The sequence below is a fragment of the Aotus nancymaae genome, unplaced genomic scaffold, assembly GCF_030222135.1.
Source record: "Aotus nancymaae isolate 86718 unplaced genomic scaffold, 86718_ANA_hifiasm-v0.15.2.pri h1tg000019l, whole genome shotgun sequence".
Classification (NCBI taxonomy): domain Eukaryota; kingdom Metazoa; phylum Chordata; class Mammalia; order Primates; family Aotidae; genus Aotus; species Aotus nancymaae.
Genome location: NW_026988431.1, coordinates 59,373,236 through 59,392,227, shown reverse-complemented (window position 1 = coordinate 59,392,227; position 18,992 = coordinate 59,373,236). Strand labels below are relative to the sequence as shown.

At 36.5% G+C, this 18,992-nt stretch overlaps 1 protein-coding gene across 1 annotated transcript in view; it reads right to left on the bottom strand.

Annotated features, from left to right (window-relative positions):
- Nucleotides 1-18,992, bottom strand: part of LOC105729971 (growth arrest-specific protein 6-like) — a 643,000-nt gene that overhangs the window by 17,968 nt on the left and 606,040 nt on the right. The window contains exon 13 of the mRNA XM_064378894.1: nucleotides 14,727-14,859. Coding sequence (XP_064234964.1) covers nucleotides 14,727-14,859 — 133 coding nt within the window. The remainder of the gene's footprint in view (nucleotides 1-14,726; nucleotides 14,860-18,992) is intronic.

The following is an 18,992-nucleotide window of genomic DNA, read 5'->3' as shown; positions in this document are numbered from 1 at the left end:
GGAGGAATGGAACACAATAGAGAATCCAGAAATAAATCCATGAACTTACACTCAATTGGCTTTTGACAATGACACTAAGAATACGCATTGGGTGAAAGGACAGTCTCTTTAATAAATGGTGCTGGATAAACTGGATAGTCATATGGAGAAAAATGTAACTAGATCCTCATCTTCCACCACATGAAAAAAATCAACTCAAAATGGATTAAAGACTTCGACATTAGACTTGAAACTATGAAACTACTAAAACACTAGGAAAATGCTACAGGACGTTGGTCTGTGCAAAGATTTTGGGGGTGGGGGTAAGACCTCAAAAGCACAGGCAATGAAACAAAAATAGACAAATAAAAGCTTTTGCACAGCAAAGAAAGCAATCAATAAAGTGAAAAGACGACCTACAGAATGGGAGAAAATACTTGCAATCTATCAATCTGACGATATTAATAACCAGGATATGTAAGGAACTAACAAATCAATAGCAAAAAAGCAATCAATGCAATTAAAAAATGGGCAAAAGACCTGAGTGGACATTTCTCAAAAGAAGATACACGAATCACCAACAAGTATATGAAAAACTACTCGATATCACTGAACTTTAGGGGAAATACAGATGAAATTCACTCGAGATATTACCTACCCCAGTTAGAATGGCTATTATCAAAAAGACAAAAACTAAAAAATGCTGGTGAGGATGTGGAGATAGAAGAATGCCACCAGTACACTGATGGTAGGTCTCTACAGTAGTGCAGTAACCACAGAAAGCGTGGAGGTTCCTGAATAAACTGAAAATAGCACTGCCATATGATCCAGCAAGCCCACTGCCGGGTATATATATATATATATTCATAAAAAATGAAATCAGTATGTTGAAGAGGTACCAGTACTCTCATGTTTGTTATAGCACCATTCATAACAGCCAAGATATGGACTCAAACAGTGTCTATCAGTGGATAAATAAAGAAAATGTGGTTTACATACACAATGAAACATTGTTCAGCCATAAAACCATTTGTAATTTTGGATCTGAACCCTTAAATGTGAACAAATTAAATGTAGACCAAAGCCAAAGCAGAATTAGCTTAATTGCTCCCTTCTCCAAAGTATATCTCCTGCCCTGTGGCACCCAAGTGAAGAATCAGCAGAAACTCCTGCAGACTCCTCTGCTCTCTTCCCCGTTTTCCCTACCTTTTCTCCTTTGCACAGCAGGATCGTTCATAGATAAACCCTACTACCCTCTCTAGGTCCCCTCTGACTTTGGATAAGAGTTGATAGTGTGAAAAGAAGGCAGACTAGAGAGATGTGGAGGGTCCTAGCTACAGCTGCCAAGGGGATAGTAATAAAGAAGTTAAAATCCCACCGGAATCAAGTAAGCCAGCCTTTCTCTCTTTACTTATTCCTGTTTCAACTGATCTTAGTAATAGTCTCTGAAAGTTCGAAGTAACGAGAGGCCAACACATCCTATGAGGACTACCTCCACACACTGCTTGTTTGTCAGTCATTCTTGTCTAATTCTATGAATCCAGCCTTGTCTATCTTAGAGAGTGCCAGAGTGGGGCCAGATAATTTCCACTTCTGCTCCCTCCTCTCCCCATACTTTAAAAAAATAATGCAGAGTGTGAAAAAAAAAACAATATATATATAGTTACCCCGCCCCACATTTATTCAGTTTCAACCAAACCACTATGATACATAAATGCTTTCATTACTTTCTTGTGAATGTTTCTAGACATTCTTTATGGAAATATAAGTAATATATTTATTACTTACATATATATTTTTGATAGAGAGGGATTGAGTTGAATCTGTAGATCAATTTGGGAGTACTGCCATTTAAACAACAGGATGTCTGATCTATGAACATGAGATATCGTTCCACTTGTTTAGATTTTTGTTTCAGCAATGTTTCCTAGTTTTCAGTATAACAGTTTTGCACATTTTATTACATTAGTGCTTATGCATTTTTTTCTTTTTGATGCTGTTATAAATGGAATTGTTTCCTAATTTCACTTCTGCATGCTCTATGCTAGTATGTTAAAACATAATTAATTTTTATGTGTTGATCTTGTATCACACAAATTTGTTGAATTCTTATTAGTTCTAATAGTTTTGAAAAGTATATTTTTAAGAATTTTATATACACAAAATCATGTCATCTGCAAATAGATATTTTATGTTTCTTTCAATAGTGATGTCATTTATCTGTTTGTTTATTTTGACACAGGGTCTCGTTCTGTTGCCCGGGCTAGAGTTTAGTGGTGTGATCATGACTCACTGCAGCTGCGACCTTCAGGACTCAAGCAGTCCTCCCACCTCAGCCTTCTGAGTAGCTAGGACTACTGATGTGTGTCACCATGCCCAGATAATTTTTGTATTTTTTTTTAAAGATGAGGTTTCTATAGCCATGTTGCCTAGGCTGGTCTTGAACTCCTGGTCTCAAGTGAACTGCCCACTTTGGCCTCCCAAATTGCTTGGATTACAGCCATGAGCCAGCCTGCCCAGCCACATGCTTTTTATTTTTTTCTCATTGCTCTGTCTGGAACCTTCAGTACAGTGTTGAATAGAAGTGATGTGAATAGACATCTTGTCTTATTCCTGATTTTAGGGGGAAAGCTTTTAATATTTCTCAGTTAAGTGTGATGTGAGTTGTGGGTTTTTAATAGATTCCCTTACCAGGTGAGGAAGTTCTTTAATGTTTCTGGTTTGTTTAGTGATCTTATCATGCAAGGGTTTTGGATTTTGTCAAGTGCTTTTTTCTGTATCTATTGAGATGATCGTGTGGTTTTTGTCCTTTATTCTATTGACATGGTGTCTTACATTGTTTTCAGGTGTTGGACCTGTTTTCCTGAGATAAATCCCACCTGACCATAGTGTATCATTAATCCTTTGCATATGTTGCTAGATTTAGTTTTCTAGTATTTTGTGGAAGATTTTTTACATCTATAATATCAGCCTGGAGTTTTTGTTCTTGTGCTATGTTTGTATTATTGCATATCATGGTAACTTTGGCCCAATGGAATGAGGTAGGAAGTGGTTGCTCTTCTTCTATATTTTGGATAAATTTGTAAATAATTTATATTAATTTTCTTTAAATATTTGGTACAATTCATTAAAACCATTTGGGCCTGGGTTTTTCTTTGTGGGAAGTTTTAAAATAACTAACCCAATCTCTACTTATTATATGTCTAATCTGAGAAACTTCTCAGATTTTCTATTTCTTGAGAAGTTAGTTTCAGTAATTCATGTCATTCTAGTAATTTGTTCATCTGTTACCTAATTTGTTACCCTAATTGCTCATGGGATTCCCTTTTTCTCTTTTTTATTCTGTGGGATCAGTAGAGAGGTCCTTTCTTTCAATTTTGATTTGAGTAATTTGAACCTTCCCAGTTTTTAAACATACATCTAACTTGAGGTTTTGTAATTTTACTAATCTTTTCAAAGAATATAATTTTGCTATTATTGATTTTCTCGTTGTTCATCTGTTTTTTACTTCATTATTACCTATCTATACTAATCTTTATTATTGCTATCCTTCTACTTGTTTTAGGTTTAGTTTGATCTTGCTTCTTCAGTGTTTTAAGGTGGGAAGTGAATTTATTGATGTAGGATCTTTTTCTTTTTTACCACAGGCATTAGCAGCTGTAATTTCTCTTTATCACTGTATAGTTACATTTAATAAGTTTTGATGAATTCTGTCTTATTTAGACTCTTCTGGAAGTATTGTCTAATTTTTCTCACAATTTCTTCTTTGACTCACTGCTTATTTTAAAATTTTCAAGTTACTTTTCTTAAGGTGTGTGTTTTTAGAGCGCTTTTAGTTTTGTAGCAAAATTGAGAGGAAGGTATAGAGATTTCCCATTTAACCCCTGTTGTCACACATACACACACACATACATAACCTTCCTTATTATCAACATTACCCACCAGTATCATACATATATTGCAATTGACGAACCTACATTGATGCATTATAGTCACCCAAAGCCTGTAGTTTACATTAGGGTTCACTTTTGGTGTTGAACATTCTTTGGGTTGGAATAAATATATAATGCAATGTATTCACCATCATAATATCATACAGAGTATTTTCATTATTCCAAAAATCCTCTGTTCTGCCTCTCTGTTCCAACCCTTGCCAATCACTTATCTTTTTACTATCTCCACAGTTTTGCCTTTTCCAGAATATAGTATAGTTGGAATTATGTGATATGTAGCCTTTTCAGATTGGTTCTGTCACTTAGTAATATACATTTAAGATTCCTCCATGTTTTTTATAGCTTGTAGCTCACTTCTTTTTAGCACTGTATAATATTCCATTGTTTGGATATACTGCAGTTCATTAATATAATCACCCACTGAAGGACATCTCGATTGCTTCCAAGTTTTGGCAATTATGAGTAAAGCAGCATTAAGCATCTATGTGCAGGTTTTTCTGTGGGTGTAAGTTTTCAACTCGTTTGATTGGATACCAAGGAGCATTATTACTGAATGATTATTGCTGGATCATATGGTAAGAGTATGTTTAGTTTGGTAAGAACCCACCAAATTGTTTTTCAAAGTGCCTATATTATTTTGCATCCCCACCAGCAATGAATAAGAGTTCCAGTAGCTCCACATCCTCATCAGGGATTGATATAATCACTGGTTTGAAATTTGGCCATTCTAATATGTGTGTAGTGATATTTCATTGTTGTTTTAATTTGTGATTTTCTAATGATATGATGTGGAACATCTTTTTATAAGCTCATTTTTCATCTGTATATCTTCTTTGGTGAGGTGCTTCTTAAGATCTTTAAACCATTTTTAACTGTGTTGTCTATTTGCTTATTGTTGACTTTCAAGTGTTCTTTGTGTATTTTAGATAACCGGTTTTTAATCAGCTATGTCTTTTGCAGATTTTTTTTTAGTCTTAGCTTATCTTGTCACTCTCTTGACGTTGCCTTTTGTAAAGCATAAAATTTTAATTTTAATACAGTCTGGTTTATCAATTATTTCTCTCATGGAAGATGCTTTATTGTTGCCAAAGCCAAGGCAATTTAGATAGTCTCCTATGTTTTCTTCAAAGAGTTTTATAGTTTTGCATTTTACATTTAGATCCATCATCTATCTTGAGTTAATTTTTGTGAAGAGTGTAAGGTCTACATCTTTTATCTGTCATTTATTATTACTTTTTTCCATGTGAATGCCTAGTTGTTCCAGCATTATTTGTTGAAAAGACTATCTTTTCTTCTATTGCCTTTGCTCATTTGTCAATGGTCAGTTGACGTCTTTCTGTGGGTCGATTTCTGGACTCCCTGCTCTGATTCACTGATCTATTAATCTATTCTTTTACCAATATCACGTTATCTAGAATATTGTAGCTTTGTTGTACATTGGGTCTTGTCACTCTCCAATTTTGTTTTTCTCCTTCAATATTACATTGGGTATTTTGGGTCTTTTACCTCTCTATATAAACTTTAGAATTAGTTTTTCAATATCCACAAAATAATTTCCTGGAATTTTAATTGAAATTGCATTGGAGCTTGTTCAAGTTGGGAAGAACTAACATCTTGACAAATTTGAGTCTTTTTATCCACAAACATAAAATATTTAAAAACTTAGTTCTTTGATTTTTATCAGTTTTGTAGTTTTCAGCACGTATATTTGATATTATATTGTTAAATTAAAATTTCACTTGTTCATTGCTAAATGTAGGAAAACAATTTACTAAGCTTACTCTTCAAATTCTTCAATCTTGGTATAATCACTTATTAGTTCCAGGAGAGTTTTTTATTGCTATTTTGAATTTTCAGTATTGATGATCATGCCATCTTTGAACAAAGACACTTTTATTTCTCACTTTCCAATCTGTATACTTTTTATCTCCTTTTCTTGTTTTATTGCATTAGCCAGGAATTCCAGCGCAATACTCAAAGAAGTGATGAGAGGGGATCCTTGGTTTGTTTTTGATATTAGTGAGAGAGTTTACAGTTTTTTAACATTAAGTATCATGTTAGCTGTAAGATTTTTGTAGGTTGCGTTTATCAAGTTGACAAAGTTTCCCTTTATTCCTAGCTTACTGAGAGTTTTCATTATGTTGGTTTTGTCAAATGCTTCCTCCCGCCCAGATCTATTGATATGATCATATGATTTTTCTTTTTTTAGCTTGTCAATGTGATGAATTGCAATAATTTAATTTCAAATGTTGAGCCAGTCTTGTCGACATGGAATAAATTCCACTTGATTATGGCATATATTTTTTATACATTGTTGGTTTCTATTTGCTAATATTTTGTTGAGGATTTTTGCATTTATGTTTATGAAAGATATTGGTTTGCTCTTCAGTTTTCTTTTCTTATAATAACTTTGTCTGGTATTGTTATTAGGGTAATACTGATCTTATAAAAAGAATTAGGCTGTATTCCTCCTTCTATCTTCTGAAAAATATTAAAGAGAATTTGTATTTCTTCTTTAAATGTTTGGCAGAATTTACCAGTGAACCCATCTGGCCCGCTGCTTTCTGTTTTGGTTATTAACTGATTCAATTTTTTTTTGCTAGACCTGAAATTATTCAGATTGTCTATTTCTTCTTGTGTGGGTTTGGCAAACTATGTCTTTGAAGGAATTGGTTTAAGTTATCTAAGCTATCAAACTGTGCACATAGGCTGGCGCGGTGGCTCACGCCTGTGATCCCAGCACTTTGGGAGGCCGAGGCGGGTGGATCACGAGGTCGGGAGATTGAGACCATCCTGGTCAACATGGTGAAACCCCGTCTCTACTAAAAATACAGAAAATTAGCTGGGCATAGTGGCGCGTGCCTGTAATCCCAGCTACTCAGGAGGCTGAGGCAGGAGAATTGCCTGAACCCAGGAGGTGGAGGTTGCGGTGAGCCGAGATTGCGCCATTGCACTCCAGCCTGGGCAACGAGAGCAAAACTCCATCTCAAAAAAAAAAAAAAAAAAAATTGTGCACATAAAGTTGTTCATAGTATTCGTTGATTATTCTTTTAATGTTCATGCAATATAGAGTGATATCTGCTATTCCTTTTCGATAATAGTAACTGACGTCTTCTCTCTGTTCTTAGTTATCTTAACTAGAGCTTAGCTTTTTTATTGATCAAGAAGCATCTTTTGGTTATATATTTTTTTCTATTGATTTTATGTTTTGAATTTCATTAATGACTCCTCTAATTTTTGTTTATTTCTATTTTTTCTGCTACTTTGCTCTTCTACTTCAAGTTTTCTGAAGTGGGAACATAGATGGTTGATTTTAGATCTTTCCTTTTTTCTAATATATGCATTCAATGCTATAAATATCTTCCTAATCACTGCTTTTGCTATATCCAACACATTCTAATAAATTGTTATTTTAATATCCAACTGTGTAAATTTATTAAGTTGTATTAGACTATGGATGTTCAAAGTGATTATTGGGACAACTGAATTAATATTTGCCAATTTGTTGCTATTTTCTTTTGCTGCCTTTGTTCTTTATTCCTATGTTTGGGGTCTTCTCTTTGCCTTTTGTGGTTTTCATTGAGCATTTTATGACTCCATTTCTCTTCTTTCTGACCACATCAGTTATACTTCTTTCCTTTTACACTTTTCAGTGGTTGCCTTAGTTTGCAATATTTATTTACACCTAATCCAAGTCCAATTTCAAATAACACTATCCTGCTTCACAAGTAGTATGAGTACCCTATTATAACAAAATAATCTTGATACTTCTTTTCCTTTGCTTGTATCATTGCTATAATTCATTCCAATTACATATACACATATATAAGCATATCTATACATATATTAGCATACATAATCAAATACACTATTGCTATAATTTTGAACAAACTGTTCTTTTAGGTCAATTAAGAATAAGAAAAATAAAAGTTTTTATTTTACTTTTAGTTATTTTTTTCAGTGTTTTTTCTTCATGATGATCCAAGTTTTTGATCTATATTATTTTCCTTTCCTATCCTTTTCTTGCAAAGCAGGTCTAGTGGCACCAAACCACCGTAATTTTTGCTTGTCTGAGAAAGTCTTTATTTCTCCTTCACTTTTGTAGTATAATTTCACAGAGTACAGAATTCTAGGTTGATGAGGTTTTTTTTTTTTTTTTTTTTTTTTTTTTTTTTCCCTCTCTCAAAACATTAAAACTTTTGCCCTACTCTCCTCTTGCCTGGTTTCAGAAGAGAAGTTGGATATAATTCTTACCTTTGTTTCTCTAGAAGTAAGGTGCTTTTTTCCTCTCACTTCTTTCAGAACTTTCTTTATATTTAATTTTAGCACTTATCCTGCTTCATTTTCTCTTAGCCTTCTGGATCTGTGATTTGGTGTCTGACATTAATTTGGGAAAAATCTAAAGTATTATTGTTTCAAATATTTCTCCTGTTCATTTCACTTTATTTCTCCCTCTAGTGTTCTGTTCTGTTTCTGTTGCACCTTTTATGGTTGTGCCACACTCCTTGAATATTCTGTTCTGTTTTTTTCTGTATGTATATTTTTTATCCATTATTGAAGGAGCATCATTGTCTGAGGTAAATACCTAAGGTTCGTTGTCTCATGCCAAGGAAATCTAGGACAAGAAGTGAGTTTAAGAGTGGAAGTTTAATAGGCCAAAGAAAGAGAATAACTCTGTCCTGCAGAGACAGTGGGGCTCCCGAGTGGGTCCTCCACGTTGGGGATAAAAGGCACAGGGTTTTATAGGCAAGCTTGAGGAGGTGGTGGCTGATTTACTTGGGGCCCAAAAGATTGGTCAGACCGGGTGTACCATTTACATAGCATGTGAAGACGCTGGCTGCTCCACCCTAATCTTTTATCATGCAAATGGGTTCTCGACCTGGGCCTGTGTCATGTTGTCTGTTCCTTACTGTTCACGTGTTTGACAAAGAAAAGGGAAGATGGAGTCCCCATGTTGAACATGCCTGGCCCCCAGGTAGCCTTTTCCTATTGTCACAGCTGCCAGCATTTACCAGTGAAAGCTTCTAGCTTGCTTTTCAGTATCTGCAGTTTGATTTTTCAGGCTGCTTTTTGTTTAAAAGGAAGCCTTACAGAGGCCTTTATTACTATGATGGTTAATGCTGAGTGTCAACCTGATTGGATTGAAACATGCCAAGTATTGATCCTGAGTGTGTCTGTGAGGGTGTTGCCAAGGAGATTAACATTTCAGCCAGTGGTCAAGGAAAGGCAGACCCGCCCTTAATTTGGGTGGGCACCATCTAATCTGCTGACAGCTCAGCCAGAATTTAAAGCAGGTAGAAAACTGAAAAGGCTAGACTGGCTTAGCCTTCCAGCCTACATCTTTCTCCTGTGTGTGCGCTTCTGTCCTCAAACGTGGAACTCCAAGTTCTTCAGCTTTGGGACTCAGACTGGCTTCCTTGCTCCTCAGCTTGCAGATGGCCTATTGTGATACCTTGTGATTGTGTTAGTTAATACTACTTAATAAATTTCCATCTATCTACCTATCTATCTATCTATCTATATCTCCTATTAGTTCTGTCCCTCTAGAGAACCCAGTCTAATACACTTACCCTTGCTAACTGCCTAAATAATTTCTTTTTAGCTACATATCATATCATTCTTATTACTTGTCAGTTTTGGAGGTTTTTAGTGACATATCCTCAAGCTCAGAGATTCTTTCCTCAGCTGTGTCCAGTCTACTAATAAGCTCATCAAAGGGATTCTTCATTTCTGTCACAGTGTTTTTGATCTGTAGCATTTCTTTTTGTTTCTTTTCTAGGATTTCTATCTCTGGGCTTATATTCGCCCATCTGTTCTTGCATGCTGTCTACTTTATCTTTTAGAGTGCTTAGCATATTTTTCATTGTTTAAAATTGCAGGTCTGATCATTTCAATATCCCTCCCATATCTGGTTCTAATGCTTATTCTATTTCTTCAAATTCTGTTTTTTAAATTTTTTTTTCTTTTTTTTTAGTTTTCCTAGTAATTTTTTCTTTATAGTCAGAAATGGTTTACCATGTAAATGGAACTGCTGAAAATAGGCCTTTAATAATATCTTGTTAAGGGATGGGAGTGGGAAAGCATTCTGTAGTCTTATTATTAGATCTTAATCTTTTAGTGAGCCGCTGGACTGTTAACTTCACAAATAGTCTCGATTTCTCAGTTCTCCTTCCCTTTAGATGAGATAAGATGGCTAGATTTGGGTATTCCCCTTCCCACAGGTCATTTAGGCTCTGACAAAACCTCAGTAGGCAAGGCACTGGTTGGAATAGCTTCTCCTGAGGGCAGGCCTTGTTAAAGAGCAGAGTACTCTGGTGTATTTCCTCTCCCTCTACTTGAAACACAAGGTAAGTCTTCCTCTAGTATTTACTCTGAGAACCTGGTCATACTCTTGCAGGTTAAACTCACATACCCCGCTTCTCCTTGACAGGATTCCCTTGGGATATACAAGTCTCAGATTTGTCCTCTCTGAGCCTCTAGCAATTTATCAATCACAGTTCAGGTTTTTATACCTGAACTATAATTCAGGTTTTTATACCTGGCGCTGGTTTCTGGTTTCTGCAGCAGTTTTTGCTTGCATGTCTTTGCTGTGGTAATCTATGACTCCCTGTATTCATCTTACTGTCTCTCCGGTCTTGGGGGAAGCAGTTTGTTCTGTATCCTCACTTTTCTGATGAATCCTAGAAATTTTGCTATTTTTCAGTCTGTTCAGTTTTTTACTTGTTAGAAAACTGGATGTAGTGGCGACTTCCAAGCTCCTTATATGCAGTATTAAAAACAGATTTAAAAACCATCAAATCCTTCCCCTTGCTTTATTACATAATGTATCCTGGAGATCCTTTCACGTCAGAGCATAAAGAATACTTTAATCTTTTTAATATTTGTATTACCTTCTGTTGCATGACTATTTCATCAATTATTTAAACCTTCACGTTTTAATGTATATTTGGGTTGTTCCCAGTCCTTTGCTATTACAACCAGTGGTTGAAAGAATAAATATGTCTAGATGTAATTTTACATAAATGGAAATATATATAAATTAAATTTCTAGGTCAAACATCAGAGAACATGGATGTTTGTAATAGACGTTTGAAAGTTCGAATTTCTCTTGCTTGTAATTGTACATACTGACCTTTCCATTAGCAAAGTAACAGAGTGTTTTCCCGTAGTTTGACTAACAGATTCTGTTATTAAAATTTTGTGGTTTAGACATCTAATAAATAAAAAGATATTTCATGGTAGTTCCAAATGACAAGTCTTACACTTGGAGTGACATAAAACTCATACATCTGGAGGCAATATCTGGATTACAGCACAAGTATGAGAAACCAAATAGCTCCATAATCCTGCTAAGCTGAACAGACAGATCAGAGTTCACGATGGCCAAGGCAACTAGAGTCTGTGGAGTACAGTGCTAGTAAAGATGAAGGCAGAGTGTCACACAAAGGAAAAAGATTCAAAAATATTATTATGGATCCTCTTGAATATTTAACATATTATTCCATGTATGCACTCTCCATGGGTGAATCTCCATGAGACCAGGAAATGAACAATACACGAGGAAAGAAGAATTAGGGTAGCCGTAAATCAAACAATTCCTAGAATACACAGAGCCGGGAATCAGTTTTTAGCAGCCATAGTGAAGAGTGTTGTTTAATATGGGCACTCAGTAGAGATATCAGAATGGCTGTGGGTCAACAATAGGGCTACTTTAGCCCCAGAATGCAGTCAAGCCTAGATTTTCCCAAACAAAACTTAAAGTCAGTACTTAAAGGGATCAAACTGATTGGCAAGTGACTTAACTTGGCTTCCAGAGTAAAAGCATACTACTTTTAAAGGAGAACAACAGGCCAGGCACAGAGTCTCACACCTGTAATACCAGCACTTTGGGAGACTGAGGTGGGTGGATCACCTGAGGTCAGGAGTTTCAGACCAGCCTGGTAATCAGGATGAAATCCCTTCTCTACTACAAATTTTTAAAAAAATTAGCTGGGCATGGTGGTGGGCACCTATAATCCCAGCTACTTGGGAGGCTGAAGCAGTAGAATCACTTGACCCCAGGAGGTGGAGGTTGCAGTGAGCTGAGATCTCACCATTACACTCCAGCCTCAGCAACAAGAGTGAAACTCCGTCAAAAAAAAAAAAAGGGCCGGGCGCAGTGGCTCAAGCCTATAATCCCAGCACTTTGGGAGGCCGAGGCGGGTGGATCACGAGGTCAAGAGATCGAGATCATCCTGGTCAACATGGTGAAACCCCGTCTCTACTAATACAAAAAATTAGCTGGGCATGGTGGCGCGTGCCTGTAATCCCAGCTACTCAGGAGGCTGAGGCAGGAGAATTGCCTGAACCCAGGAGGCGGAGGTTGCGGTGAGCCGAGATCGCGCCATTGCACTCCAGCCTGGGTAACAAGAGCGAAACTTCGTCTCAAAAAAAAAAAAAAAAAAAAAAAACTAAAGAACTTCTGCACAGCAAAAGAAACTATCACTAGAGTGAACCAGCAACCAACAGAATGGGAAAAAAAAAAATTGCAATCTACCCATCCAACAAAGGATTAATATCCAGAATCTACAAAGAATGTAAACAAATTTACAAGAAAAAAAAAAAAATCAAAAAGTGGCAAAGGATATGAACAGCCACTTCTCAAAAGAAGACATTTATGCAGCCAACAAACACATGAAAGAACACTGATCTACACTGGTCACTAGAGAAATGCAAATCAAAACCACATTGAGATACTATCTCAAGCCAGTTGGAATGGTGATCATTAAAAAATCTGGAAACAACAGATGCTGGAGAGGATGTGGAGAAATGGGAACACTTTTACACTGTTGATGGGAGTGTAAATTAGTTCAACCATTGTGGAAGACAGTGTGGCGATTCCTCAAGGATCTAGAAATAGAAATACCATTTGACCCAGCAATCCCATTACTGGGTATATATCCAAAGGAGTATAAATCATTCTATTATAAAGATACATGCACATGTATGTTTATTGTGGTACTGTTCACAATAGCAAAGACTTGGAACCAACCCAAATGCCTGTCAGTGATAGACTGGATAAAGAAAATGTGTCACATGTACACCATGGAATACTATGCAGTCATAAAAAAGGATGGGTCCATGTCTTTGCTGGGACATGGACAAAGTTGCAAACTATCATTCTCAGCAAACTGACACAAGAACAGAAAATCAAACACTTCATGTTCTCACTCATAAGTGGATGTTCAACAATGAGAACACATGGACACAGGGAGGGGAACATCACACACATGGGGGCCTGTCAGGGTTTGGGGGCTCGGGGAGGGATAGCAGGGGGTGGGGATATAGGGGAGGGATAGCATTAGGAGAAATACCTAATATAGATGACGGGGTGATGGATGCAGCAAACCACCATAGCACGTGTATACCTAGGTAATCCCAGAACTTAAAGTATAATAATAATAAAAAAGTTAAAATAAAAAAAGAAAAAAATGGAAACACACCCACAATAGAATACTATTCAGTCTTTTAAAAGAAGATTCCGTCACGTGCAGCAACAGGGATGAGCCTGGAAGACGTTATACTAAGTGACCATCAGGTTCAGGAAGAAATGCTGCATTGTCCTACTTATGTGTGGAATTTAAACATTTAAATTTGTATAAGCAGAGAGTAGAATAGTGGTTTCCAGAGCCTTGGAAGGGAGGTAAGGGAGAAATGAGATGTTGGTTGAGGATTCAATATTTCTGTTAGACAGGATAAATAATTTCTGGAGAGTTATGTTGATAATAGTCAATAATAACATATTGTAAATTTTAAAAAATTGCTAAGAGAGTAGATCCTTAATGTTCTCATCACAAAAATGATAAATCTTTGAGGTGATAGGTTAATTAGCTTGATTTAATCATTTCACAAAATATACATGTATCAAAACCACGTCGTACACTGTAAAAATACACAGTTTTAATTTATCTATTATACCTTAATAAAATTTGGGGCATGGAGGGCGAGTAAAGGCTTCTGAGTCTAATCAAAACATTGACTATTCTTTTTTTTTTTTTTTTTTTTTGAGATGGAGTTTCCCTCTTGTTGCCCAGGCTGGAGTGCAATGGCTCACTGTAAACTCCAGTTCCCATGTTCAAGCGATTCTCCTGCCTCAGCTTGCCGAGTAGCTAGGATTACAGGCATGTGCCACCACGCCCAACTAATTTTGTATTTTTTGTAGAGACAAAGTTTATCTATGTTGGTCAGGCTGATCTCAAACTCCTGACCTCAGGTGATTCGCCCGCCTTGGCCTCCCAAAGTGCTGGGATTACAGGTGTGAGCCACCATGCCCTGTCTGAATATTCTTTTTTTAAAATATCAAAAGTTGGCTATGATTATATTTATTTCACTTAGTCTTTGTCATATATTTTTACCTTGGAAAGGTTGTATTACATGAAAAGCCAGAGAGATATTTCTGAGTTATTTATAGAACAAAACATATACCTGCCTTGGAAACTGTAAGAGCCAATTTACATTTCTGAAATCGTAAGAAAAACTTCTTTTAGAATCTGTGCAAGGTTTACACTGAGGCAGTTAAATGAAATGTTATTTTAGTAAAATCAGTAGCATGAATTTCCAGCTTAAGTCCAGAATATTTTTTTCCTAAAAGATGCTGTATTACGTTTGTCCTTAGGGCTGGGCACAGTGGCTCATGCCTGTAGTTCCAGCACTTTGGGAGGTCAAGGCAGAAGAACCACTTGAGGCCAGTAGTGTGAGATTAGCTTGGGCAACATAGTGAGACCCCATCTCTACAAAAAAAATTTAAAAAATTACCTGGGCATGGTGGCAGGTACTTGCAGTCCAGTTTCTGGAGGCTGAGGCAGGAGGATTGTTTGCGTCTAGGAGGTCCGTGCTGTAGCAAGTGATGATTGGCCCTTGCACTCCAGGACAGAGAGAGAACTTGTCTCTAAATTAAAAAAACACAACCACAACAAAACAAACAAATAAAAAACCCTTAAAATTAAACATTTTCTTAGGTTTTCTAGCAACCACTCTTTTTGAAGTTAGATGAAAGGACTGCAGATGTCATGGAAGGATCTGAGTAATTCTGACCTCAGCGTGACTAACTCCCAACACACTCATGTAACACTTTATTCAAATCACTTTCTTAAAAACATATGCTGGTAACCTCCGTGTATACCTCCATAAGCGCCAGAGCATTTGCGAAGGTGTTTCACGAGTCAGAGTCTCTTGATTTCACTTCTCTAGACTCCCACTTTTTGACCTCTAAAGCCAATGATTCTACTCATTACATTGAGGTGTCTATGTTTAACAAAGCCCTCATGTAGCTAAACAATGCACATTTTCATATCTGAAGATACAGTGACATTTTACCAGAAAATATGCTCTAGTCCTAATAAAAGTTATTTGTATATATTGCAAATAAACATGTCTACTCTAAAATCCCAATAGCTTCTTTAATTGTTGATATTTGAACTATAATGGGCTATCTATGCAGTAACCCTATATATTCGGGAAATCTAGATGTTGCCATTTTTCTTCTTTGGACTGATTCCTACTTCTCTTTCAAAATTCAACTCAAGTGTCTTCTCTTTAAAACCCTTTCCTGAACCCTCCTTCAGGTGGCTTAGATGCTATTCACTGGGATTCCTTTAATATAACATGTGCATCTTTACCACTGCGTTTCTATATTCTCTTTTTACGCGATTGTCTCCCCCATTAGACCACGAGCTTCTTGAAGGCAGAGACATTTGGTTTCTGTATCATAGAACTCCTCATTTCCAGCCCCAGTGCTTGGAACATAATGGGAACTTGCAAGTGTCCCCTGCATGAAGGAAATGAATGACAAACATGTGAGAGAACAGTGAGGAAGGTAAGCAGATGTTCTGCCTAGTGAAATAACAAATGAATATCCCAAGCCTGAAGAAATCCTCAAAGCAAAAATATTATAAAACAATAATTTGGCACAACTTCCTTAAAAGGAGACAGAACCCCCCAAACCTTTAGATTTTCCTTTCAAGTTTTGCTCATTACTAATATTACTCATTTCATACACACACTATATCTATTCAAGTCCCTCAGAGAGTCAAGACTTATTTCTAGGCAGCCTTATGAATCCCTTTCATCTAGTCCTAGATAAAATGCAAAAAACCTATGTAGTTCATGGGGAGATGTGCAGCTGCTGTTGGAGTTTCTATAAGTTTAATGAACTGCATGTTCACTTTAAAGGCTAATACAAACCAACTAGAGTTAGGGCCATTATGAGGCTTACATGGGTGTTCACACATGAAATACTTGCTAAGAATCTGAGATTCATAATTGACAGCATCTCAGTTTATGGGACAGTAAGATTCTATTCATTATGGTACAATATAAGACTTTGTATTGACTGAATGGAGAAACTAGTCACATTTTCTTATGCTGCTACAGTTTAGTCTAGCTGTCAGTTTGGCAGTTCCTGGGTTGCAAATTGTGGACACTATTGCTTAGCATTCATGTCTGGTTCACATACCAGCAGTGACAGTTCACCAGCTACAATCATGTTTCCTAACTGCAGTCCAGCCCAGCTACAGAGTCGATTTCCAACACAATTGCAGCCAGCCCAGACAAGAGGTCTGGTCATAAAATGCCACGTTCTCTGAGGTACAAGGAGACTCTGTGCTTTGAGAAGTATTAATAAATGCAGTTAGAGAACTAATGGATAGAAACTAGACTTTTAAAGAAAAGTTAAGACATATTATTAAAAAATTGTATCCCTCAGAATTGCTATAATAATTATCATCTAGAATATTCATGTTAACATTTGATATGTTAAACTTTCAAAATGGCATAGAGAAAAGATCAAAGAGACATGAATTTGTAGCCCAATTCTGGCAAAGCCAGTAGCTCTGAGACCTTGGGACAACAACTTGACTTCTTATGGTCTTAAGTCCTTTATCTGTAAAATAAGAACAATAACAATATTTCATGGGATTATGTAAGTATTGAGTGAAATAACGCAGGTAAAACAACAAATACAGTGTCTGGAATACTGTAGGCACTCAATGAATGTTAGGCATTATTAGTGTAAGTATAGTAAATAAACAGAGAGGAATTAAAATAGATAAATAAATAATGAGCTAGCATTAGAAAGACAGATTTTACAATTTAAGATATTTGAAGTAAAACAACTATGAGTGGCATGAAAATCTAAAGTGTGTTCAGGTTTGTGTACAGCAAAACCTGAACAGAGTTGAGGAAATTTAGAAAAGAAATTCTTATAAAAAAGAATGAGTTCATGTCCTTTGCAGGGACATGGATGAAGCTGGAAACCATCATCCTCAGCAGACCAACGCAGGAACAGAAAACCAAACACTGCATGTTCTCACTCATAAGTGGGAGTTGAACAATGAAAACACATGGACACAGGGAGGGGAACATCACACACCAGGGCCTGTCAGCGGGTGAGGGGAAAGGGGAGAAAGAGCATTAGGACAAATACCTAATGCATGCAGGAGTTAAAACCTAGATGATTTGATAGGTGCAGCAAACCACCATGGCACATGTATACCTATGTAACAAATTTGCACGTTCAGCACATGTATCCCAGAACTTAAAATACAAAATAAATTTTTAAAAAGAGTTACAAAAATTAAAAAATGCTAAAGACAGAAAAGATTTACTAAGTTCCTATTATGTACAAGATACTAGGAGAAAAAAGTAAGATATTCCTACTGCCCTCAAAAAGTTTCCACGATGTGGAAAGGTGAAACAAGTGTATTCACATAGGAAGAGATATAGAAGAAGATTAAGTATTAGAAAAAGAACCAGAGCTAGGAATGAATAGGGTCTCAAAATCCAAAGAAAGATACTTTCAAGAAGAAAGTCTAGGGAAAATTAGGTCAAGTGCTGAGGGCTTGAGAATCAACAGAAAGGGCTAGCAGTTTATGAGTGCTTCCCTGTGCCAAGCACAGTTTCAGGCTTTTCATACATTTTGTTCAATACATCATTAAAGTAAGATCCATTCGTTGGATGGTAGCAGGAAACAAGAGGATGAATTTGGAAGAGACAACTGAACTACGTTTGGAACTGAACAAACAATAATAACAGATAATATTCATATAGTGCTTAATAGGGTCCAGGTACCATTAGCAAGTACTTAACATCCATTCATTCATTCATTTAATCTTATCAACAACTCAGGTAGGTATAATTTTAATCTCCATTTCACAGATAAGAAACTGAAGGCAGAAAATGTATTCAAGGTCCCCAAGCTGAAAACTGGGATTTGTGGAAACAGAACTTCAGACTTAAATAGTCTGGCTTCAGAGCCTATTTCTTCACTCCTGCACTGTAGTGGGGGAGTGCCCTGGGCTCTCTCATGATACCGATAAAGGTAGGATGGTTATAAAGGATGTGAAAAATGCGTGATGTACTCAGCTGATAAGAGCTTCAGAAGGTAAGTGATAGGAAGACAGAAATAAATTGGGATGGCAGTGATGACTAAAAAGGACACAAACGTTAAAGGGAAAATGACACTTTACTTCTGGGAGATGGGAGAAATGACACTGTAGTAAATGTCTGAGGTTGTACAGGAATTGATTCCTAAAACTCGTTAAGCAGCAGTGAGAGCCAGCAAGGAGATCCTGAGAAGGTTGCACTGGATAGGGTACATGAGGTTTGAACGTCAGATTTGGTGTTATGGATACATTTGAATTTCAATCCTGACTTTCCCAGGAAATATCTTTGCAACACTGTAGCAGAAAATATACTATTCTGTGCTTTAGTTTTCAAGCAATTTATCATGAGTCAAGCAACTTACTAAGCTCTTTACGTGCATTGTCCTATTTAAGCTTCATTCACAACCTTATGACATATGTATCATTATTATCTCCAAGTCACAGATAAAGAAATAGGGGATCAATGAGTTGAAATAGCTGCTTAGCATCACTGTGAATAAGGGAGCTGGGATCTCCACCAGATCTGATTCCACAGTCCTTCATAGAACTATGTCATACGAGTTTTTTAATAATCCAATATTACCAATGAGAAAAAAACAGGTTTTAGAATTTTGTACCCAAACCACAATTTTAGGACATT